Consider the following 23,250-nt stretch of genomic DNA (forward strand, 5'->3'; position numbering starts at 1 on the left):
ATTTTTCCATCCCTTCACTTTCAGTCTGTGTGAGTCCCTTGTTCTGAGGTGGGTCTCTTGTAGACAGCATATATATGGGTCATATTTTTTTTTAGGCATTCAGCCACTCGATGTCTTTTGATTGGAGCATTTAGTCTGTTTACATTTAAAGTTATTATGGAAAGGTACTTGTTTATAGCCATTTTTATTTTTTGAGGCTTTGTTCCTTCTTACCTTTTTGTTTCTTCTTTTTACAGCATTCCCTTTAGCATTTCTTGCATTGCTGGTTTGGTAGTGATAAACTCCCTTAGCCTTTTTTTGTCTGCAAAGCTCCTGATTTCCCCTTCAATTTTGATTGATAGTCTTGCTGGATAGAGTATTCTTGGATTGAGTCCCTTGCTTCGCATCACTTTGTATATCTCCTTCCATTCCCTTATAGCTTGATGTGTTTCTGTTGAGAAATCCTTTGATAATCTGATGGGGGATCCTTTGTAGGTAACTCTCTGTCTCTCTCTTGCAGCCTTTAAGATTCTCTCTTTTTTAATAACATTTGCCATTGTAATTATGGCATGTCTTGGTGTGAGTCTTTTGGGATTCCTCTTGCTTGGGACTCTTTGTACTTGAGTAACTTTTTTCTTCCCCATATTAGGGAAGTTTTCTGTCATTATTTCTTCAAATAAATTTTCTAATCCTTGCTGCTCTTCTTGTCCTTCTAGGAGCCCTATTATACGTATGTTATTTCGTTTTGCATTGTCCCAAAGCTCCCTTAGACTCTCCTCCTGCTTTTTAATTTTTTTCTCTAGATGCTGTTCAGATTTGGCTTGTTTCTGTACCTGATCTTCTAACTCGCTGATTCGGTCCTCTGCTTCTTCTAGTCTGCTGTTGAAGCCTTCCATGGTGTTTTTTATTGTAGCTATATCATTTTTCATTTCTTCCTGATTTTTGCATAGGTTGTTGATTTTCTCATCTATCCGGTGTATGAACTGTATGACCATTACTCTGAATTCTTTTTCTGTCATGTTGCATGCTTCCGTTTTACTTATTTCCTTACTTGGCAATTCCTCCTTTTCTTTCCTCTGGGGATTGCTTCGTTGTCTCCCCATTCTGACTATCACTAGAAGGTTCAGATGTCGAGTTGTGGGGGCCTGGACCATGTGCAGTGGGAGTTTTGCACCCCCCCAAGTGTCACTGAAGAGCTCTGATACCAAGACATGCGGTTGCTGTGGGTTGGTGGGAGCCACGCTCGCCCTGGGTCAGAGTCACAGGCACTTAGTGTGGCCTCGTGTGTGCACCTAGAATCAGGGACCCTGCCTGCGCCATGTTGAAACAGAGAACCCACTGGCGTGTGCCAAAAATCAAAGTCCCCTATTGTGTCAGGAGTCAGAGGCTCCCTGTGTCCATGCTGAGAATCGAGTATCAGAGTCTCTGTTTCTTGGTGCTACCTCGCACTGAGAATCAGGTCCCTGTGTGCACATGCATCAAGAATTGGAGTCACTGGCTCTTAGTGTAAATGTACTGGGAATCAGGGATCTCAGGCGCACGTAATGAGGAACGGAGTCTAGTCACTGGTGGTCAATGCTGCCTCTTGTGTGGAGATTCAGGGTCCCCGATCTGCCCGGGAGACCAGGTTGCTCAGTCGCACTGTGTTGGCAGGAGGTCCACTTCTGCCCTGCGGTAAACAGCCTTCTGTGTGCACTTGCCCTGAATCAAAGTCAGGTGGTACTTTGATTAGTGTGGGTGTGGGGTCTGGTCACGCGGGTGTGCACTGTGGAAAACAAACTCCCTGTGTGCATGTACCCAGGCTCAAATTCAGCGCTGCCTTCCTGTGTGGGCACAGGGTCTGGTGATGGGGAACAAACTCCCCGGGTTTGCACCCCCAGACTCAAATTCAGTGCTGTCTCCCTGCGTGGACATAGGATCTGGTTGCAGAAAACAATCTCCCCAAGGTCATGCACCTATGCTTAAATTCAGGACTGCCTCCCTGCCTGGGCGTGGAGATGAGTCGCGGGAAACAAATTCCCCGAGTTCGCAAGTCCGGGCTCAAGTTCAGCGTTGTCTCCCTGCCCTGCATGGGCACGGAATCTGGTTGCAGAAACTGCCTCCCTAGGAATGAAAGGCTAGGCTCAAATTCCGCTCAGTCTCCCTGCCTGGACATGGAGACTAGTCGCGGGAAACAAACTTCCTGTGTCTGACACCAAGGCTCAAAGTCAGGCAGAGTTGCCACTGCTTTGTGTGTGCAGAAAGCCTTATTGTGCGGCTGGGGTCTGGTAGTTTCTATGTCGCTGCCATGGGGGCGGCTGGGGAGGGGGATTGACTTTGTAACTCACAGAAATCTGCGGCCAGGTGCCTGGAGTCTTGGTGTCCCTGGGTCTGCAGCTGTGGTGGCAGGTCTTCTACCAGAGTGACTGTAGAGTCCTGGTTTGCTTCTGAGACCAGACTGGGTGGTGGTGAGGCTAGGATCCTAGTCTCAAGCAGTTCTGTTCTTTAAGATGGCATGGTCTCTGTGCCGCCCGTATCCTCCCTGGAGTGTTGTGGCGGCCACGGGGTTTTGCCGTCTATGACTGCCCAGATTGGCAACCCCCTGGAAGAACTGCAGGGTCTAACTGTCCCTATTTCACACACACACACCCCCACACACATTCACACACACCTCTATCGCTCTCTCACTCTCTCACACACTCTCCCTCTCTATCTTCCTGCCGGTTGCTATCTTGCCTAGGTTTGAATCGCAGCAAGCCTTTCTGAACCTAGTAGAATGCACTGTTGGAAATACAAATTTAATTCACAAATTTTTATATTTCCTTGAGTGCCCCATTCCTCTTTTAGGATGAGATTTATTTTCCAAGCTATGGGCTCAGATCCCCTTCCTCCCAGATGAGCAACAGCTGCAGCTATATGTTCCATGGGAACACACCTTGCAGTGTCTCCTGCAAGATCGATGTAAGCCTAACCCAGCCCCAAATCCAGTTGAAATAGAGGCCCAGGTGCAGCCTTCTGTATGGGCTCAAGGAGAGCCAGGGAGAGCAAAACTGACCTTACTGGTTAGGATTCAATTGAAACCAGGGTCAAAGATCCCCCATAAGAAACAGTACCCCTTAAAGAAGGAGGCACTCAAGGGAATTCAGTCATTATTTCAGAAATTCCTTAAATTTGGTTTAATTTGACCATGCCTCTCCCCAGACAACACACTTATATTGTTGGTGAAGAAATCTCAAATAGGTTTATCCAGGTCTTGCGGGCTGTCACTCAGGACATACATCCTACTGCACCCAACCTGTACACTTTAATGGAATGCCTGGGGACAGTGAATGGTATTCAGTTCTTGATCTCAAAGATGATTTCTTCTACGTGCCAGTCAACCTGGCCTCGCAGCCACTTTTTGCCTTTGAATGGCAAGAGCCAGAGACTGTGGTCAAAACTCAATGCTGCTGGACAGTCCTTCCCCAGGGGCTTAAGAATTCTCCCACGATTTGGGGGGAAACACTTAGCAAAGACCGGGAAGAACTGCAGTTTCAGAAGGGTGTCCTGCTACAACATGTGGATGAACTCCTAGTCACAGGACCCACGTATGAGGACTGTTTGGAAAGTAATATTAAAACTATCATCCTGCGGATTGCGGCTACAAGGTCTTGGCCTCAAAAGCCCAGATTTGCAGACGGGCTGTTATGTCCCTAGGATTTCTCCTAGACCCTGGGAAAAGGAGTCTAATAGGGGATCGCAAGGAGACAATCATTCAGATACAATCTCCAAGAACAAGGAGGCAGTTAAGAGGATTTCTGGGAATGCTGGATAATGTCACATCTGGATCCCTAACTTTGGTCTTATAGCAAAACCCCTTTATGAGGCCCTGAAGGGACCAGAGGACAGCCCCCTTAAATGGGACAAGGAGTGTGAACAGGCCTTTGAGACTTTGAGGCCCGTCTGGCAACAGCACCTGCGTTGGGGCTCCCAAATCTGCTAAAACCTTTCTATTGGTATGTTCATGAGAGGAAAGGAATTGGACTTGAGATTCTTATTCAGACTCTGGGGGGCCACCCAGTGCCCGTTGCCTACTTGTCTGTGAAATTAGACCATAAAGTTCAGAGTGGGCCAGCATGCAAGAGCAGTGGTGGCCACCTATGAGCTTATACAAGAAGCAGAGAAATTCTCTCTTAGTCATCTGATCACTCTTTCAGTGTCCTGTTAGAATAACTGATATGAGGAAATGCTTGTTTTCATAAGTCATAGGACCGATTGGATGTAGCTCAGTGTTTGAGCATCGACGTATGAACCAGGAGGTCACAGTTCAACTTCTGGTCAGGGCACATGCCTGGATTGTTGGCTCAATCCCCAGTCGGGGGCGTGCAGTAGGTAGCCAATCAATGTTTCTCTCTCATCATTGATGTTTCTATCTCTCTCTCTCCCTCTCCTTTCCTCTCAAAATTAATTAAATACACACACACACACACACACACACACACACACATATATACACACACACACACACACACACACACACACACACACACATATACACATACATACACATACATACATATATACTAGGGGCCCAGTTCACAAATTCATGCACCTTGAAAGGAACTGTGGGCTGCAAGGCACAGGGGTGGGTCTTGGCCCATCCTCTGCACCCCCGCCTGGCTGCTCCCACTGCAGCCCCCGGTCCCTTGTCTACTGGCAACCCCGCTGCCACTGCTGCCGCTCCCATGCGCTGACTGTGCTAACAGCATGGAGCGATTGGGGCTGGCGCCAGCAGCGGGTGCAATCGGGGCCAGTGCTTGCAGCAGGTGCGAGCACCAGGCAGGACCCCCACACGCAGGAGCAAAGAATTTTTAGTAACCACCAGAGGCTCACCCCGATGACAGCAACCAGCGCCTCCCTTGGTCTGGTGCCCCCACTCACCTGCTCCACCATCCCGCCTTGGCCAACACCCACCATGTTCCGCACACACCCCCTGGTGGTCAGCACACGTCATAGCGACCGGTTGTTGGGTTATTCCGGTTGTTCCACTGCTCGGTCTATTTACATATTAGCCTTTTATTATATAGGAAATATATATATATATATATATATATATATATATATATATATATATATATATATATATATATTTTTTTTTTTTTAAAGTCATAGGAGACTGAGATTTAAATGGAATGGACCTCCCAATAGTCAGAGGATTTTATTGCCACACCAAGTATACATTGCATACTCTAGTTAACAGGGGACGCAATGGAAGTTCCTGAACTCCAGACTGTGGAGACAAAATCAATTTCTGAGGTATCTTAGTCAGGACATGAGAGAGCCCAGTTGGATTACAGCAATGAAAGAGGCATGAGGTTTTAAACACTTTGTCAGTCATGATTCCACCACTGATGTCCACTTCTTAAATAATTAAAAAATGTTTTCTAATTGTGAGAAGAGCCGCCATGGCCTTGTCAGTTACACACTGATTCAAGAACTTCATATTCTCATTTATTTCATTCCAGCACAACCTCATGCAAGACTTCCCAATTTTTAGTAAGTAACAAAAGTGGTATTGGATCTTTCTAAGAAATTCTTTAAAGAGTCAGCATTTTGCAAACAGTTTTGGCAGAAGTCTGATCTTGCTTTTGAGAAAACATGTCAGTGAGAAATTTAGTGCCCAGAGGATCACTAAAATTCTATTCTGAAATTATTTGTAAACATGACAAGTTAAAAAATATAAATATTTAAATAAAAATGTTTGTAACATTGTAATGTAAAACTTAGCAGAATTGCATCCTATCCTAAGGTTGGCTCTGGTTAAATCCTTCCCTTGGTCAACATTTACTGAGCACTTACAATCAGCGGGGCCCTCCGACCTGAACAAGATACAAACCTGCCCCTCCATGATGTCAGAATGGAATGGGGAAAGGACACTTGCACTAACAATGACTGATAATGACACAGTGTGGTAGGTTCATAATAGAGAGCAGCATCCATTTGTAAGGCTTTTGTTTTATTAGAGTCAGTGAGGGAAAAGCCATGTTCTGGGCAAGAAAGGACATGTCATTTGTCTTCCTGGTCACTTTTTTTTTTTTTTTTTTTTTTACTGAAAGAAAAGCTCATGAGGCAGTGGAGAAGGTACATTCAGTCATAGCTGGAATGGGATGCAGGTTCCACCTTTTACCAGCTCTAGAGCAAAACTCTGTCTTTGTTTCCTCATGTGGAAGAAGATGGTAGAATAGGGTGAATGGGAGGGTTAAATTAAGACAATGAACGTAAAGTATTAAGAATGGTGTCCTGGCCAAAACCGGTTTGGCTCAGTGGATAGAGCGTCGGCCTGCGGACTGAAAGGTCCCAGGTTCGATTCCGGTCAAGGGCACGTAACTTGGTTGCGGGCACATCCCCAGTAGGAGGTGTGCAGGAGGCAGCTGATGGATGTTTCTCTCTCATCGATGTTTCTAACTCTCTATCCCTCTCCCTTCCTCTCTGTAAAAAAATCAATAAAATATATTTAAAAAAATAAAAAGAAAAAGAATGGTGTCCTGGCCCCTAGCTGGTTTAACTCAGTGGATAGAACATCGGCCTGCAGACTGAAGGGTCCCAGGAATGATTCTGGTCAAGGCCACGTGCCCAGTGATTTTTTCTCATCATTGATGTTTTTATCTCTCTCTCCCTCTCCCTTCCTCTCAAAAATCAATAAAAATATATTAATAAAAAAAGAATAGTGTCTTGCACAAAATTGATAATATTATTTTACATGCTTTGTGCTCTCCTACAGACAATTAACAACCCTCCAATGCTCTGTCCCTTTGGATTGTCAGGAAATAATATATTAACTTAATAATAGAAATCAGAAATAAATACAGTAAGAAAAGTAGAAAACAGGAAATAGGAAAAATTAATACTTCCAAATAGACTCAGCACTAGACAAGCTTGCCTCTTGCCTAGGTTGCTTACTCTCTCCCATGTACTTAGACACAAGGTGATCACACCAGCCTGGATCAGAGAGTCCCAAATCTAAGGTTTATAGGCCATAGAGAGCCTAAAATGATGCCTTATGTGAACACTGTTACTTACTTTTTATTTACTTATTTATTTATATACCAGAGGCCCGGTGCACGAAATTCATGCATAGGTATGGTCCCTAAGCCTGGCCTGTGATCAGGGCCAATTGGGACCTTCTGGCTGCCAGATGGGGCATTCCTTTCCAGGCTACCAGTTGGGGCCTTCCTTCCCTGGCTGCAGGCTGCCGGCCAGAGCCTGCCTTCATTCTCTGACTACCCCTGGTGGTCAGCACATGTCATAGTGAGCAATAGAACTTCTGGTTTCCCGGTCAAACTCCCAAGGTGAGTTTTAAACACTTTACTGAATATACTGATCCCAGGTCATAGCCTTTTATATATATAGATATTTTGTTAATCCTCCTCCAAGGATATTTTTCCAATGATTTTTAGGGAGAGTGGAAGAGACAAGGAAAAAGAGAGAAGCCCTAGCTGGTTTGGCTCAGTGGATAGAGTGTCAGCCTGCAGACTGAAGGGTCCTGAGTTCGATTCCGGTCAAAGGCACATGCCTGAGTTGTAGGCTCGGTCCCAAGTAGGGGGCGTGCAGGAGGCAGCTGATCAGTGATTCTCTCTCAACATTGATGTTTCTCTCTCTCCCTCAACCTTCCTCTCTGAAATCAATAAAAATATTTTTTTAAAAAGAGAGAGAAACATCGATGTGAGAGAAATACATCAATTGGTTGCCACCTGCACATGCCCCAACCAGAGAAGGAGCCTGCAACCAAGGTACATGCCCTTGACTGGAATCCAACCTGGGACCCTTTGGTCTGCAGGCCGACGCTTAGTCCACTGAGCCAAACAGGTTAGGGCTACTTTTTAATTTAAAATATTTTTATTTCATGGGTATACTTATCCAGTTCAATGAGAACTACAAATCAAATAAACAACCTTCCTGTGCTCACTTCGGCAGCACATATACTAAAAAAAATTGGAACGATACAGAGAAGATTAGCATGGCCCCTGTGCAAGGATGACACGCAAATTCGTGAAGCGTAAAAAAAAAAAACAACCTTCCTAATTTAACATGTAGTTGTGATTGGGATGAAAAAAACTGGCATAGATCTATATATCAAACAAAGAGTATAGAAGATAGCATTCTCAGAAAACCTGGTAACTCAAAAATTGGCCCAACTAAGACAAGACATTGATAGGAATGATCCATGAGAAGAGTTTATTTAAATGACTTAATGAAATGTGGAAAAGGAAAATATAGTAAAATGTTTTATAAATTATTTCACATACACATATATAATTAATTAGTAAAAGATAAAAGAAGAAAATCTCTCCTTTACATTAGTACATTTCTATAGTCTTTACAATCCCAATCAGAGCCACTTCTACTGCCAATGCCCACTTCACATTTGCTCTACTGAGCCCCCTTCCACCAAGTGTATAAAGTGCTTCCTATAGAGACTTCTTCCTATCACTAATCATTTTCTATTGTTGACCTTTCCTCTCTTAATGTCATCTTCCTCTTCCTATACAAGTGTTCTCCTCTTCCTTGGGGGGCTTCTTGTGAGCTCTGTAAAAAATCCTCGTCAGCCCCAAGACGGGCACCAATAATTAGACCAAAAAATATTACAAAAAATAAAAAACAGTAAAAGAAGAAACACAAACAAAAAATAAATATTAACAAAACAAGGAAGGGGAATACAAACATTAACTCCTCCGTGCTTTCATTTTTAACTCTGTTCTCACCACCTTTGCCAAAATTTTCATGATCAACACTATAACTGTTCATTTCATCCTCACTTAGATTTTCATCCTCTGTTTTGCCAGGAGAACCACTGTCCACACTACCCCCATTTCCTGCGGTTCTGCAGTCGGGGGGTGCATAGCCAGCCTCACAGTGGCAGTGCCTTAAATTGTTACAAACTCCTCTCCCGTTGCACATTTCTGCTGGTTTGCAGTCATAGTTGAGCACAGCATGATCGGTGCAGGAGTAATCCATGCAGACTTTGTTTGGGGCACAAGCAGTGCCAGAGTGCACATCTCCCTCATCGGGGATATCAGTAATGTTATAGACATCCAAGCTCCAGCAGAAGTCCTCTTCATAAGGAATCTGGATCAGTGTGTGATGGGGTTTGATGGCTGGAACCCGTCTAATATTTGTACATATAATTTTCCCACAAAATATATTTTCATCGAAACACTTAACATATCTTGACATTGCTGAGGTGGGACGGCCACAGTTTCCAAACCGGTCCCCTTTGCTGTTTATTGAAATGTAACAGTTTTCTGGGGCAGACCGTGCAGTGTCCCCATACATAGCCATGCATTGATTATCAGGGTTTCTGCATTGACCCCCAACACAGTAGTGCAGTCTACCGCAGGACGTCCCATCTTGCTTATAGGTGTCTGTGGGGCACTCTGCAGAGATACCATCACAATACTCTGGGAGGTCACACTCTCCCGAAGCAGAACGGCACACGAATCCCTTATTTCTCAATCGGCAGCCAAAACAGCAGAGTCCATCACTGCATTCTGCACTCCCCTTCAGGCTACATGTTTGGTCACAGCACGGGTCAGTGTAACAGGCAGAACCACAGTCACACTGCTCCTCACCCTCCACCACACCATTTCCACAGTAGGAATCCCTACGCAAGCGGCCTTTGTGCCGCTGAGGGTTGTTAAATAGGCAGGCCCCTCTGTGTTCCTGGAGGAACTGGAAGAAGTCGTCAGAGCTACAGTTGCTGAAGCCACTTTCCTTAGTGATATTGTCACGCATGAGGCAGAGGTGTTTGTCTTTACAAATGCAGGCTGAGTGGTCGTGCCGAATACCCAAGTTGTGCCCAAGCTCATGGACCATGAGCGCTGCAAACAGGAGGACATCTTCATGATGGAAGGATTCAACAGCTGCTGCAAAACCACTTGAACAGGCACCATTGAGAAATGCCTGTCCCATACCCTGCTCAGGATGCTGTCCGACAATCATGTGGGCAACATCATGCTTCACACGAGGGAGGAGCTTCTCTTGTCTCCAGCTGTTGAAATTCCCAAGTGTAACTTGCAGGTCCACTGGGACCTCTACGAGGTCCCCCTCGGTCCAAATCTCCATTCCAGCCAGCACCACCTCTGTGTTTATTCCCCTAGTGAAGCTGTTGGCCAGGGCAATGATGTCCATCACTCCCTGGACCGTCTCATTGACGTTACTGCCCCACATTTGGAACCGCTGGTTGTTGACCACAACAAACATCTCCACGTACTTGGTGAGTGACCACAGGTAGGACAGCTCCTGTGGACCGCCAGGCTTCCTGCTCCCTTGTTGTCGGCTGGCGGACACCACTGGGCTGTCTTGGGAAGTGACACTGCAGGAGACTGGTGCGTGATGGGCCATGGTGTACAACACATGTTCAAACCGTTCTGAAGAGTCCATGGGCTCGATGCCATAGGATTTTCCCTCCTTAATCAGGATGCCCCTGAGGCCTGAACAGGTGTTGACGGAAACAAAAGAACCCGGGACTCCTTCTATGTAGCCTTCATAGTGACAGTCATGTGAGATGAAAGGCATTTCTTGTCCCAGGATGCCATTGTGGTAGCTGAAGACTGGAAATTTCTTGATAAAATAGTCTGTCTTCACTTTCAGGTGAATCAGCTGTTTCTGGCCTTGCATACATATCACATAAGATGCCTCTTCCACTGGGTCTTGCCTTCCCTCAACTGTCAGAGCCTTGGGGATGACTATTTCATAGGATGAGGAATAAACTGATCCCAGGTCATAGCACAAGCTTGGCAGGAAACTCAGTACCAACACCAGCACCATCCCCAACCTGACCCGTGAAGATCCTGGCACCAGTACCAGTGCCAATCCCTTCATCTGTGGAGCCCAATTGTGAAGCACTCTGCTAGTCTCATATATAACGTCATGATTCTTCTGTAGAGAAGGCCAGGAGGAGGAAGAGTCTCTCACAAAGATGGCCACTGACATGGCCTCAGTGAATCAGTGGCTGATGCAGGGCCTGGGTCCATGAGCAGAAGTGCTCCTTGACATGCAGACGGTTAGGCACTGGGATTAGCTGCAGGTGTTTGCTGGCTGCATAAAGGGTGGATACTGCCTACCTCTGGCTGCGTCCTTTCTAGTCTCTCTGATCTCTCTTATCATTCAGATAGTGTCCTTTCTGTGGTTTCAATCCATAGCATTAGCTTCAGTGATCCTTGGCTACAGTCCTTTGATATTGTGGTGTTGTAATTACCAAGAAGGATTGCAATCCCTGGGAGAGGAAACAAAAACTCTGTGCCTTCCTCAACTGTGTCACACGGAACTTCCACCCCTCCTGTGTCCGTTGCTCAGCCAACTCCTAATGTTCCAGAGCAGAGGGCTTGGAGATCATTGGTGGGCACACTATATTTCCCCTCTTCTAAAACTCTTGCTCTGTAACATATGAGCATCAAATCAGAATATTCTTGATCTCTCAATGAGGCTTTATAGTGTTATGCACATCTCTCAAGGCAAGCTGTTAGATAAGACAAGGAGGTGGCTGTCCTGTGCCTCAGGATAGACCTAAATGGGTTGATGATCATGGGGCAAGGGACAAGACTCCAATTTTTTTTTAACATAATCAAAATTCAGTCTCTCAAGTTCTGTTTATAACACTGTTGAAAAATGTGTTGGGAGAGGCCAACACAGTAGCCTTCTCTTATGTGTGATTTTCATGGGCACATTGGCTGGTAACTCCAGGCACACATCCTTCTCTGGATGGTCCGGACATATTAGTACCCTATAATAATGCCAATTGAACACTAGGTATCCCAAAAGTCTCTCCTGTGTTTGAAAATGACCTACATTTGTTCAATGCCCACTTCTGTTTTCATCCTTATACTAATACATCCAAGTTTAAGAGTAGATGAACTAGCCCGGCCAGGGTCGCTCATTGGTTGAGTGTCAACCTATGCACCAGGGGTTGTTGGCTGGATTCGGATCAGGACACATGCCCTAGCTTCAAGCTTGATGCCCAGGAGGCGTCGTGCATGAGGCAGCCCATCCATGTTGATTTTTCCCTCTCCTAGATGTTTCTATCTCTCCCTTCTTACCTCTTTATAAAAACGTATTTTTTAAAAAAGAGATTAACTACAATTACTTACTGAATGAATAAATGACTCTCAGGTAATGATGCTATTATGTATTATCTGGTGCTATGATGTATCATCTGTTGTATGTTATTTGTTTGTGCTCTCTTCACACCTGCCCTGAAAGAATGAAAGTGTCTCTAGAAAAAACCACAATTATGATGATGAATGGCACATTCATGATCTCAAAATGTACCCCCCTCTTTCTACATTTTGCTGGTCAGTTCATTTTCCTAATGTCTTTGTGCCTCATACTTTATTGAGAAAAATAAAAGCAATCAAGAGTACTTTCACATGGAGACACCACTTGAGTCGCCTATGTCTAAGTTTTCCTCTGACTCTGGTGGATAAATTGTCCATACTCCAATCTAAGGCCAGTCCGCTGCTTGTGTGTGGGGTCTATTGCCCTTTCAGTTTCTCATGGACTGGCCTATTCCAACTGTCCCTTTTGTGTGTTTTTTTGTTTTTGTTTTTGTTTTTTAAATATATTTTATTGATTTTTTTACAGAGAGGAAGGGAGAGGGATAGAGAGTTAGAAACATCGATGGGAGAGAAACATCGATCAGCTGCCTCCTGCACACCTCCCACTGGGGATGTGCCCGCAACCAAGGTACATGCCCTTGACCAGAATCGAACCCGGGACCTTTCAGTCCGCAGGCCGACGCTCTATCCACTGAGCCAAACCGGTTTCGGCCCTTTTGTGTTTTATATCTGAAACATCTGTTTGTCCATTGGGCCTAATTCATTATATGCTATAATGTTTCATCTTTATCAAACCATCACTCTTATTCCACATCATTCTCTAGTTGACATCCAGTATCTCCTCTCTGTTTCATACTGAAACTGGAAATATACAGAATATGCATTCTGTTCCAATTTGCACCACTACTTTTTTCTTTTCTGAAATTTAAATTTTGAATCATAGCACAACCTCAAAATGTGAATAAAACATAAATATATTTTCAGTAAATTATTTAAGAGTGAACAACTCAGCCACAGAGAAGGACATATGTGTCCTAGCCGGTTTTGCCCAGTGGATAGAGCATCCGCCTACAGAATGAAGGGTCCCGGGTTCGATTCCGGTCAAGGGCACATGCCCGGGTTGTGGTCTTGATCCCCAGTGTGGGGTGTACATGAGGCAGCCGATCAATGATTCTCTCTCATCATTGATGTTTCTATCTCGCCCTCTCCTTTCCTCTCTGAAATCAATAAAAATATTTTTTTAAAAGAAAAAAGAAAAGGACACATGTATTATGACTTAATTTATATGATCTTCCTAGAGTAGTCAAGTTACTAGAAACAGAAAGTGAAGAAGTGGAGGTTACAGAAGCTGGGGAAAGAGTAATAAGACTGGTTAATGAAGACAGTTTCAGTTTGAGATGATGAAAAAGTTCTGAAGTGGATGGTGGTAATGGTTGCACAACCATGTAAATGTACTTAATTCCACTGAACTATACACTTAGAAATAGTAAAGAGGGTTAATTTTATATTATGAATATTTTTATATTATGAATAATTTTATATTATGAATATTTCAAAAGCTCTTGCTTTTGAAAGAGAGAGAGAGAAGAGAAAGCTACGTAAGTACAATTCTGATCAAGTAATCAACAGTTTTAGCTCGAAGTCACCCATGTGCCATTGCCCATCACATGTCCTCCTGCTTCAGAGATAATCCTCACTCTGTCTTTTATGGTAATCACTTTGTGACTTTTCTTTCTCAATTTGCTTCCTAAACATGCATCGCAGAATTTTTAAATTTTATTTTATTTGCTTTTTAATCATACCTTTATTAAGATATAATTCACATACCATAATATTCATCCTTTAAAGTGTACACACCAGTAGATTGTAGTGTGCTTAGAAAATTATACAACTGTCACAAAATCAATTTTAGAACATTTTCTCACCCCTAAGCAAAACACTAGTATCTATTAGCAGTCACTCCCCATTTTCCCCTCCCCTCAGCTCATGGCTACCACTACTCTACTCTCTAGCTCAATGATTTTGTCTCTTCCAAACACTTCATAGCAGTAGAATCCTACATGTGGTAATCTTCTGTGACTGGCTTATTTCACCTAGCATAACGTTTCCAAGAATTAGCCATGTGGAAAATTGCATCAAAATTCCCTTTCTTTTGGCCAAATAATGTTCTTTTTGTGTGGATATACCACATTTTACTTTTAGATACATCTGTTGATGAACATTTTGGTTGTTACTACTTTGGGACTATTGTGAATAATACTGCTATGGACATTTGAGTATAAGTTTTTGCATGGACATATGTTTGCATTTCTCTTAGGTACATAGTTAGGAGTAGAATTGTTTGGTCATGTGAGAACTCTGTTTATCCTCTTGAGGAATTTCCTAAGCAGCTGCACAATTTCACATTCCTGCCAGCAATGAGTGAGGCTTCCATTTCCTCCTCATATCACTGATATTTGTTATTTTCTACTTTTTAAATTATAGCCATTCTAGTGGATGTGAAGTGGTATCTCATAGTTTTGATCTGCAATTCCTTAATAATTAACGATGGTACACACCTTTTCATATTCTTTTTGGTCACTATCTTCTTTGTAGAAATGTCTATTTATATCTTTGCCCTTATAAAATTGGGTGTCCTTTTCTTAATTGTAGGATTCATTAATATTTCCTGGGTACTAGTCTCTATCAGATATGATTTGCAAATATTTTCTCTCATTTTGTCTTTCCATTTTTAAAAAAAATATTTTTCTATTGATTTTCAGGGAGAGAAATGGAAAGGGGAAAGAGACAGAGAGACTGATCTGAAAGTAAGGACCTTAGAGAGCCCAGTTAGATGAACCACGCATGAGGTTGCAAACACTTTATCAGCCATGATTCCATCTCTGATGTTCTCTTCTTAAATAATTTAATATTTTCTAACTGAGAAGAGCCACTGTGGCCTTGTTGTATACAAATTGATTCAAAAACTTCATATCCTCATTTATTTCCTTCTAGCATAACCTCATGCAAGTCTTCCATAATTTTATTAAATGTGAAAGGTGGTATTGGATTTTTAAAAAAAATTCTTCCATAGTTCTAAAAATGTAAAGCTTACCCTGGCTGGTGTGGCTCAGCTGGTTAGGTACCATCCCATGCACAAAAGGTTGCCAGTTTGATACCCGTTCAGGGAACACTCCAAGGCTAACTGAGGGCTAGATCCCCAGTAGGAGGCAGTGGATTGATGTTACATTCTCACATTGATGTTTCTCTCTCTCTATTCCTTTATCTCTAAAAATCAATAAAAAATATTTTTAAATATGTAAAGCTTAATGTCTAGAAGCAAGGTGAGTATTAATTTTAAAGTGTCAGCATTTTGCAAACATTCTTGGTAGAAGTCTGCTTTTACTTTTGAAAAAACATGTCAATGAACTTATTTGCCCAATGGAAGCACCAAAATTCTATCTTTGATACTAAGTTCATAAACACCAGAAGTTTAAAAAAAATTATATACGTTTTCAAACCGTTTTTGCAACTTTGTAATGTAAAACTTTAGCATCCCTCTGACATTGATAATGTCACCTGTGTTTAACGTAAATATTTTATTTTTCCTTCCATTGAGCCCTAGAGAAGCGAGTAGAGTTTGATTGCAAGTTATAAGAACAATACTAAAAGCATGTCCTACATGGACAAGAAAAGATGTCAGGTAGAGACATCCAAAGAAAAGGGACCTGTACAAGTCTCCCAGGGAGGGTCATGACTTCTGGACTTCAGGAACAATATTGGCAACATCAAATTTGTTCTTTTCCACTTTGTAATTTTTCTTTGTTTCCACAAATCTGGATAAAAATCTAGAGCCTGGACTTAGCTGTACTTTGGGGAATAAAGGAAGGGCCTGGGTTTTCATGGCCTGAGGAAGCACAGAGAGGACAGTAGCCACCCAGGGAAGGCAAGTTAAGGATGACAAGCAGTCACTGTCAGAGTCTCCTGGGGCAGCAACTGGCTGGGTCTTGAGAGACTAGCAACACAGATTATTGGAACCTGTAAGCAAGCATCCCTCGGAATCCCCCAGACATAATGGGGAGAGGACTCAAATGAAAGAGTCCACACTGCATAGAAGCAGTTACACATAATACAGAACACTGAACTGCGAACCTGGAGCTTCCAGACCCAATTATCCTACCTTCTCTCCTGCCCACTTAAAAACTGGTCACTTCCCACCCTAGCTGGTTTGGCTCAGTGGATAGGGCTTTGGTCTGCGGACCAAAGGGTCCCAGGTTTGTTTCCAGTCAAGGGCACATATCTTGGTTGCAGGCTCATCCCCTGGTCGGGGCATGTGTGGGAGGCAACCAATCAATGTGTTTCTCTCACATCAATGTTTCTCTCTGTCTTTCCCTCTTTCTTCCACTCTCTTTAAAAGATCAATGGAGCCGAAACCGGTTTGGCTCAGTGGATAGAGCGTCAGCCTGCGGACTGAAAGGTCCCAGGTTCGATTCCGGTCAAGGGCACGTACCTTGGTTGTGGGCACACATCCCCAGTAGGAGGTGTGCAGGAGGCAGCTGATCGATGTTTCTCTCTCATCGATGTTTCTAACTCTCTATCCCTCTCCCTTCCTCTCTGTAAAATATCAATAAAATATATTTTAAAAAATAAAAAATAAAAGATCAATGGAAAAATATCCTTGGGTGAGGCTTAACAATAACAAAAAATAGTCACTTCCTTTGTATAGTCTATCCTAAAGAGCTTCAACTGTCAATCCCTGGAGTTTGGGGATTTCACACATTTTAAGATTCACCTTACAGTGTATAAATATGTCCAATTTTGTCACTTTTTCAGAGGACTTCATTCAAAGAGCTGCTTCCTGCTTTTAGACTGGTCTTGTACACCTGAGAGTCGGTCATAAGAATAGCAATGAAAAATTAGTCTATATAATTTCTATATTTGCTAAATTTTTGTCAAATATTGTGAAATCCTAAATATAGGTCTTACTGATAGATATCCAATTATCTACCTGACTTTTGGTCCTTAACAAAATGCCATTAGATAAGAATGATTACCCTGTACCTAAATCATGATTCCCTTATATTTGTTAAGTTTTGAAAATATGTGATGTTTATTATCTTTTAGTATACTCACCATCAGCATGTACATAGTCAGGAAGGTTTCCCCTTCTGTTCTCCACTGAAGTGCTTCTCAGCAGAAATCCTCCACATCTTTCCCAAGTCTCTAATGACAAGTTTACATTTGGAGGCACTCAGTTACCCGTTTTATCCTTGTTCTTGGAGCTCTCGGGTGACGACCAGTAGCATGTTTTCCCCATGAATCTTGATGTCTGGCATACAACATTCTGAGATTTGGTTACCAGCAGATCTTGTGACTTGAAAACTTAATATAACTGAAGGCTTGATTTTGGATTTTGCTCTGAAGTTTAGAATCATTCCACCAAAATAATTAACATAAGCTTCTTAAAAGCAAAACCAGGTCTTATTCTTTTGTTTGCTCTTTTCTGCTCACATAAGGTAGGCAGTTAGAAGAGGGACTCAGCATATGGATCATCAGGGACTGATGCTAAGGAACTTCTCTGAGACTCAACCTGTAGCAACACTGCACCTGAGCAAGGTTTTGGCTGTGTCATGCCTGGAACCTAGCAAGTGGCATCCAAAGTGGATACTTTCCTATCCTATGGTTGGCTCTGGTTAAATCCTTCACTAAGTCAACATTTACTGAGCACTTACAATGAGCGGGGCCCTCAAAGCTGAACAAGATACAAATCTGCCATTCCATGATGTCATAATGTAATGGGAAAGGACACTTCCACTGATAATGACTATACAGTGTGGCTTTTGTTTCATTAGAGTCACCAAATAAGCCATATTCTGGACAAGCAAAAACATCAAATGTCTCCCTGGTCACTTTCTTTTTTTCTTTACTGAAGCAAAAGCTCATGAGACAGTGAAGAACGCACATTCAGTCACACTTGGGGTGGGATGCAGGCTCCACCCTGTACTAGCTCTTTGGTCTGTTTCCTCATGTACAATATGAAGGCCTCATAGGGTGAATGAGAGGATTAAATTAAGACAACAAATGCAAAATATCTATTTAGTATAGTGTCTTGCACAGGATGGGTAATATTATCGCATATACTTTGTGCTCTCTTAGCAAATAACTACCACACGAAAGTATTCTTACCTGTATCGGAAACATTCCTATGAGTTGTTAATAGACAAAATATCAACTTCAATATAGAATTTAAGGAAAAAACAAATACCTCAGATATGATCTCAGCACTTACCTCAATTATCCCAGACCCAGGGTGATCAGACCACCCTGGATCAGATATAACCCCTTCCAGAAAGCCCAAATTAAAGAAACCCCAAGTACTAGGCTGCATGGAGTCTGAAATGATGCTTAATCTGAAAATAACCTTGTATTTATTTACTTATTTCTTTATTTTAAATTACCTCTTTCATGAATAGAAACAGTTAGGGCAAATCAATAGATAATGTTCTTAAAATAATGCATTGTTGTCACTGGTTTGAATAATCCAGTAATATAGGTACAGATAATACATTATGTCAAACAATGTAGATGGAAGATGGAACGCCCTGAAAAAAATTTCAGGTCAAAAAGTGGCCTAAATGAAACAACTAGCAATGATCCATGAGAAAAACTTAGTTTCATGAAGTCGGAAAAAGCAAAAATACAGAATATTTCATGTACGATTTCATATATGAATATATAATCAAATTACTAAAGTAAATATTGAAAGCAGGAGTTCTCTTCCTACATAGTGTTTCTGTAGACTATACAGTCCCATCAGCGCCACTGGAGCCATCAGTTCTCACTTTTTTCTCTTTGCCTTTCTAAGCTTTCCATTCCTACTCAGTACTTGAGGTATTTGATATTATTTGGCTTCTTCAACTACTCTTCTGCCTTTGGTTATTTCTGTGCTTCAATTGCTACCATTGCTTATGACTCTGGTGGAGGGGGCTCCTCCGGTGGGGGCGGCTCTTCTGGTGGTGGGGGGTTCTCTGGGGGCGGAGGCTCCTCTGGTGGGGGAGGTTCCTCTGGTGGGGGGGGCTCCTCTGGTGGGGGGGGCTCCTCTGGTGGGGGGGGCTCCTCTGGTGGGGGAGGCTGCTCTGGTGGGGGAGGCTCCTCTGGTGGGGGGGGCTCCTCTGGTGGTGGTGGCTCCTCTGGTGGTGGTGGCTCCTCTGGTGGGAGGGGCTCCTCTGGTGGGGGGCCTTCCTCGGGTGGGAGGCCCTCCTCTGTGCCTGCCTCTGATAGGAGCATCTCTGATTCAATAGTATGCTCTGAACTCAACGTTGTGGAGGCCCCTGGGGTTTCTACTGACTCAATTCCAGCATTAAGACTAATGCAACATATTAAGAATATCAATAACATTAAAAGAAATGTAGGGAGTATGAACACTACAAGGCCAAGATTCTGCAATTCACTATTACGTTTAGAAGGACTTTCACCTTCACTTAGATTTTCATCAGTTGGTTTAGCAAGAGAACCACTGTCCACACTACCCCCATTTCCTGCGGTTCTGCAGTCGGGGGGTGCATAGCCAGCCTCACAGTGGCAGTGCCTTAAATTGTTACAAACTCCTCTCCCGTTGCACATTTCTACTGGCTTGCAGTCATAGTTGAGCACAGTATGATCGGTGCAGGAGTAATCCATGCAGACTTTGTTTGGGGCACAAGCAGTGCCAGAGTACACATCACCCTCATCGGGGATATCAGTAATGTTATAGACATCCAAGCTCCAGCAGAAGTCACCTTCATAAGGAATCTGGATCAGTGTGTGATGGGGTTTGATGGCTGGGACGCGTCTAATATTTGTACATATAATTTTCCCACAAAATATATTATCATCAAAACACTTAACATATCTTGACATTGCTGAGGTGGGACGGCCACAGTTTCCAAACCGGTCCCCTTTGCTGTTTATTGAAATGTAACAGTTTTCTGGGGCAGACCGTGCAGTGTCCCCATACATAGCCATGCATTGATTATCAGGGTTTCTGCATTGACCCCCAACACAGTAGTGCAGTCTACCGCAGGACGTCCCATCTTGCTTATAGGTGTCTGTGGGGCACTCTGCAGAGATACCATCACAATACTCTGGGAGGTCACACTCTCCCGAAGCAGAACGGCACACGAATCCCTTATTTCTCAATCGGCAGCCAAAACAGCAGAGTCCATCACTGCATTCTGCACTCCCCTTCAGGCTACATGTTTGGTCACAGCACGGGTCAGTGTAACAGGCAGAACCACAGTCACACTGCTCCTCACCCTCCACCACACCATTTCCACAGTAGGAATCCCTACGCAAGCGGCCTTTGTGCCGCTGAGGGTTGTTAAATAGGCAGGCCCCTCTGTGTTCCTGGAGGAACTGGTAGAAGTCGTCAGAGCTACAGTTGCTGAAGCCACTTTCTTTGGTGATATTGTCACGCATGAGGCAGAGGTGTTTGTCTTTACAAATGCAGGCTGAGTGGTCGTGCCGAATACCCAAGTTGTGCCCAAGCTCATGGACCATGAGCGCTGCAAACAGGAGGACATCTTCATGATGGAAGGATTCAACAGCTGCTGCAAAACCACTTGAACAGGCACCATTGAGAAATGCCTGTCCCATACCCTGCTCAGGATGCTGTCCGACAATCATGTGGGCAACATCATGCTTCACACGAGGGAGGAGCTTCTCTTGTCTCCAGCTGTTGAAATTCCCAAGTGTAACTTGCAGGTCCACTGGGACCTCTACGAGGTCCCCCTCAGTCCAAATCTCCATTCCAGCCAGCACCACCTCTGTGTTTATTCCCCTAGTGAAGCTGTTGGCCAGGGCAATGATGTCCATCACTCTCTGGACCGTCTCATTGACGTTACTGCCCCACATTTGGAACCGCTGGTTGTTGACCACAACAAACATCTCCACGTACTTGGTGAGTGACCACAAGTAGGACAGCTCCTGTGGACCGCCAGGCTTCCTGCTCCCTTGTTGTCGGCTGGCGGACACCACTGGGCTGTCTTGGGAAGTGACACTGCAGGAGACTGGTGCGTGATGGGCCATGGTGTACAACACATGTTCAAACCGTTCTGAAGAGTCCATGGGCTCGATGCCATAGGATTTTCCCTCCTTAATCAGGATGCCCCTGAGGCCTGAACAGGTGTTGACGGAAACAAAAGAACCCGGGACTCCTTCTATGTAGCCTTCATAGTGACAGTCATGAGAGATGAAAGGCATTTCTTGTCCCAGGATGCCATTGTGGTAGCTGAAGACTGGAAAGTTCTTGATAAAATAGTCTGTCTTCACTTTCAGGTGAATCAGCTGTTTCTGGCCCTGCATAAATATCATGTAGGATGTATTTTTCTCTTGGCCATCCCTTTCCTGAACTATCAGCCACTTGGGAATAATTATTTCATAGAAAGTATAATATACTGATCGCAGGTCACAGTACATACTTGGCAGAAAAACCACCAACAGTATCACAATTCCCAAACGGATACATGAAGATCCTGGCACTGGCCCCAGCTGAGCCCAAGTCTTAAATTTTATCTTACCCTTTTTCAAGGCCACTTGGTTTTTCCATAGAGAAGGCCATAGAGAGGCAGAATCTCTCACAGAGGTGGCCACTGACATGGCCCTCGTGAATCAGTTGATGGTACAGGGTCTGTGTCCATCAGCAGCAGCTTTCCCTGGCATGCTGAATCTTGGAGACTGAAATCTAATCTGGCTCCCTTATGGGCGACTGCTTCCCAACTGTCTTTCGGACTTTGAGGCTGTCTTTCTACTCTTGCTTCCCTCTTGATCTTCGTTTTTTGCCTTACTGTATGACTTCATTCAAACAGCAACAGCTTTAACGCTCCTTGTCTAAGTTCTCTTTATCCTCACAGAGACATATACCAAGTAGAAAGTCTGTAATGATTCAGCCAGTACTTTAACTCTGACAAATTATCCTCATCCTCAGTCCAGGCCACAGAACTCCCTGATATCCGTTAATCTGCTCATGCTTTGAAACCCAACATTCTGGCAGGAGGTTGGGGGGAGGGGACAGGGATTCTTGGGGGATCTATGAGCAAGACAAAGTTCTCTGTTGCCCACTACCTTTTTTCCTCATTTCCGTTGTAATACAGGGTACTGTTTCTCAGACTAACCCTGCATTGTCACTATCATTTTTTTGCCTTTAATTAAAAAAAAAATCAAATGCAGATGCACAAATTCTCCCTCATTAGCCTTTGTTCATAAAAGATGAAGTTAGACATTTTATATCTAAATATAAACATAATTTTTATCTTCTAAGAAGTTTTCCTAACATAGAGACATATTAAGTATTAAATGAAATGAGTTCAGTTTCTCCATGGAGGTAGTTTAAGTGACTAGGATCAAAGTTCTTTTCTCCCCAACTGTCCCAACATACAAAAAAAAGCTGATTATTAGCCAAGTACCTGGATACCATTTCATCAAGAAAATAAAAGTGAACTCTATAAGACTTTTTAAAAGATGTCTTCACTTTTGTAACTAAAATTGAATTCTAATCTCTGTACAAGTCCTCAGCTTTTATCTTAATATCCTGGTGTATTCAACTGTACAAAAAGGCAGGGGAAAGCCCTATCCACAACCCTTGCCCAGTTATTTTCCTGTGCATTCTAAGATGAAGTTAAATAAAACTCTAGATCCTTTACCTTGCATAAAAATAATTTATATTAAGTCAAATATTTACAATATAAAATAAGGGTTGAGTACAAGTTAGACACAAAAAAAATGGGTAACTATCCTATCCTTTTCAGAATGATATACCACAAGATCTCATATATGAGCATGAGCAGATCAACCCATTAACTATCCCCAATTAAGTTCTCATATAGATAAAATTTATCATTAGCATCTAGCAAGAAAATTTATACTGTCATGTCACAAACCTATTTTAAAATTTTACAGCAAAAAGGTGAAATGATTTCTAGCTGGATTTCTTTTTTCTTTGTAGTTCATGTAAGTGGAGAGCCTCTTAAAATTATGTAATTGAGAAATTATCAGATTTAATTGTGCTTCCCTGTGTCTAAACCAAAACAGGCAGGGCAAATTACGTTAAGTCATTTTATGGGATGAAAGAATTAAATGAATAATGAAAGAAAACGTCTACTTTTTAAATAAATAAAAATATAATTAAAATTAAATATCCAATTTTCCAGTTCCCAAATTGAAACACATTTTCTTCAATAAATAA

General features: G+C 43.0%; 2 protein-coding genes across 2 annotated transcripts; both read right to left on the reverse strand.

Moving 5' to 3' along the window:
* Positions 1-3,294: 3,294 nt before the first annotated feature.
* Positions 3,295-10,929, reverse strand: LOC308238202 (disintegrin and metalloproteinase domain-containing protein 1a-like; the record flags this gene model as incomplete). Its single annotated transcript, XM_080649877.1, is given in 4 exon segments — positions 3,295-3,362; positions 8,700-10,095; positions 10,097-10,125; positions 10,128-10,929. Coding segments are annotated over 4 exon segments (2,295 nt in total).
* Positions 10,930-18,584: 7,655 nt separating this feature from the next.
* On the reverse strand, positions 18,585-23,165 carry LOC308238163 (disintegrin and metalloproteinase domain-containing protein 1-like). The gene has a single exon (XM_080649827.1). It carries the CDS (start codon positions 21,663-21,665, stop codon positions 18,996-18,998), a length of 2,670 nt encoding a protein of 889 aa, XP_080505953.1. The 5' UTR covers positions 21,666-23,165; the 3' UTR covers positions 18,585-18,995.
* Positions 23,166-23,250: the final 85 nt, after the last annotated feature.

The sequence above is a fragment of the Plecotus auritus genome (genome assembly GCF_963455305.1).
Source record: "Plecotus auritus genome assembly, chromosome: 13".
NCBI classification, from domain to species: Eukaryota; Metazoa; Chordata; class Mammalia; order Chiroptera; family Vespertilionidae; genus Plecotus; species Plecotus auritus.

Excerpts from the sequence above, each read along its gene's own strand:
- LOC308238163 (XM_080649827.1), bottom strand. The coding sequence starts at position 21,665 with ATGTCAGTGGCCACCTCTGTGAGAGATTCTGCCTCTCTATGGCCTTCT.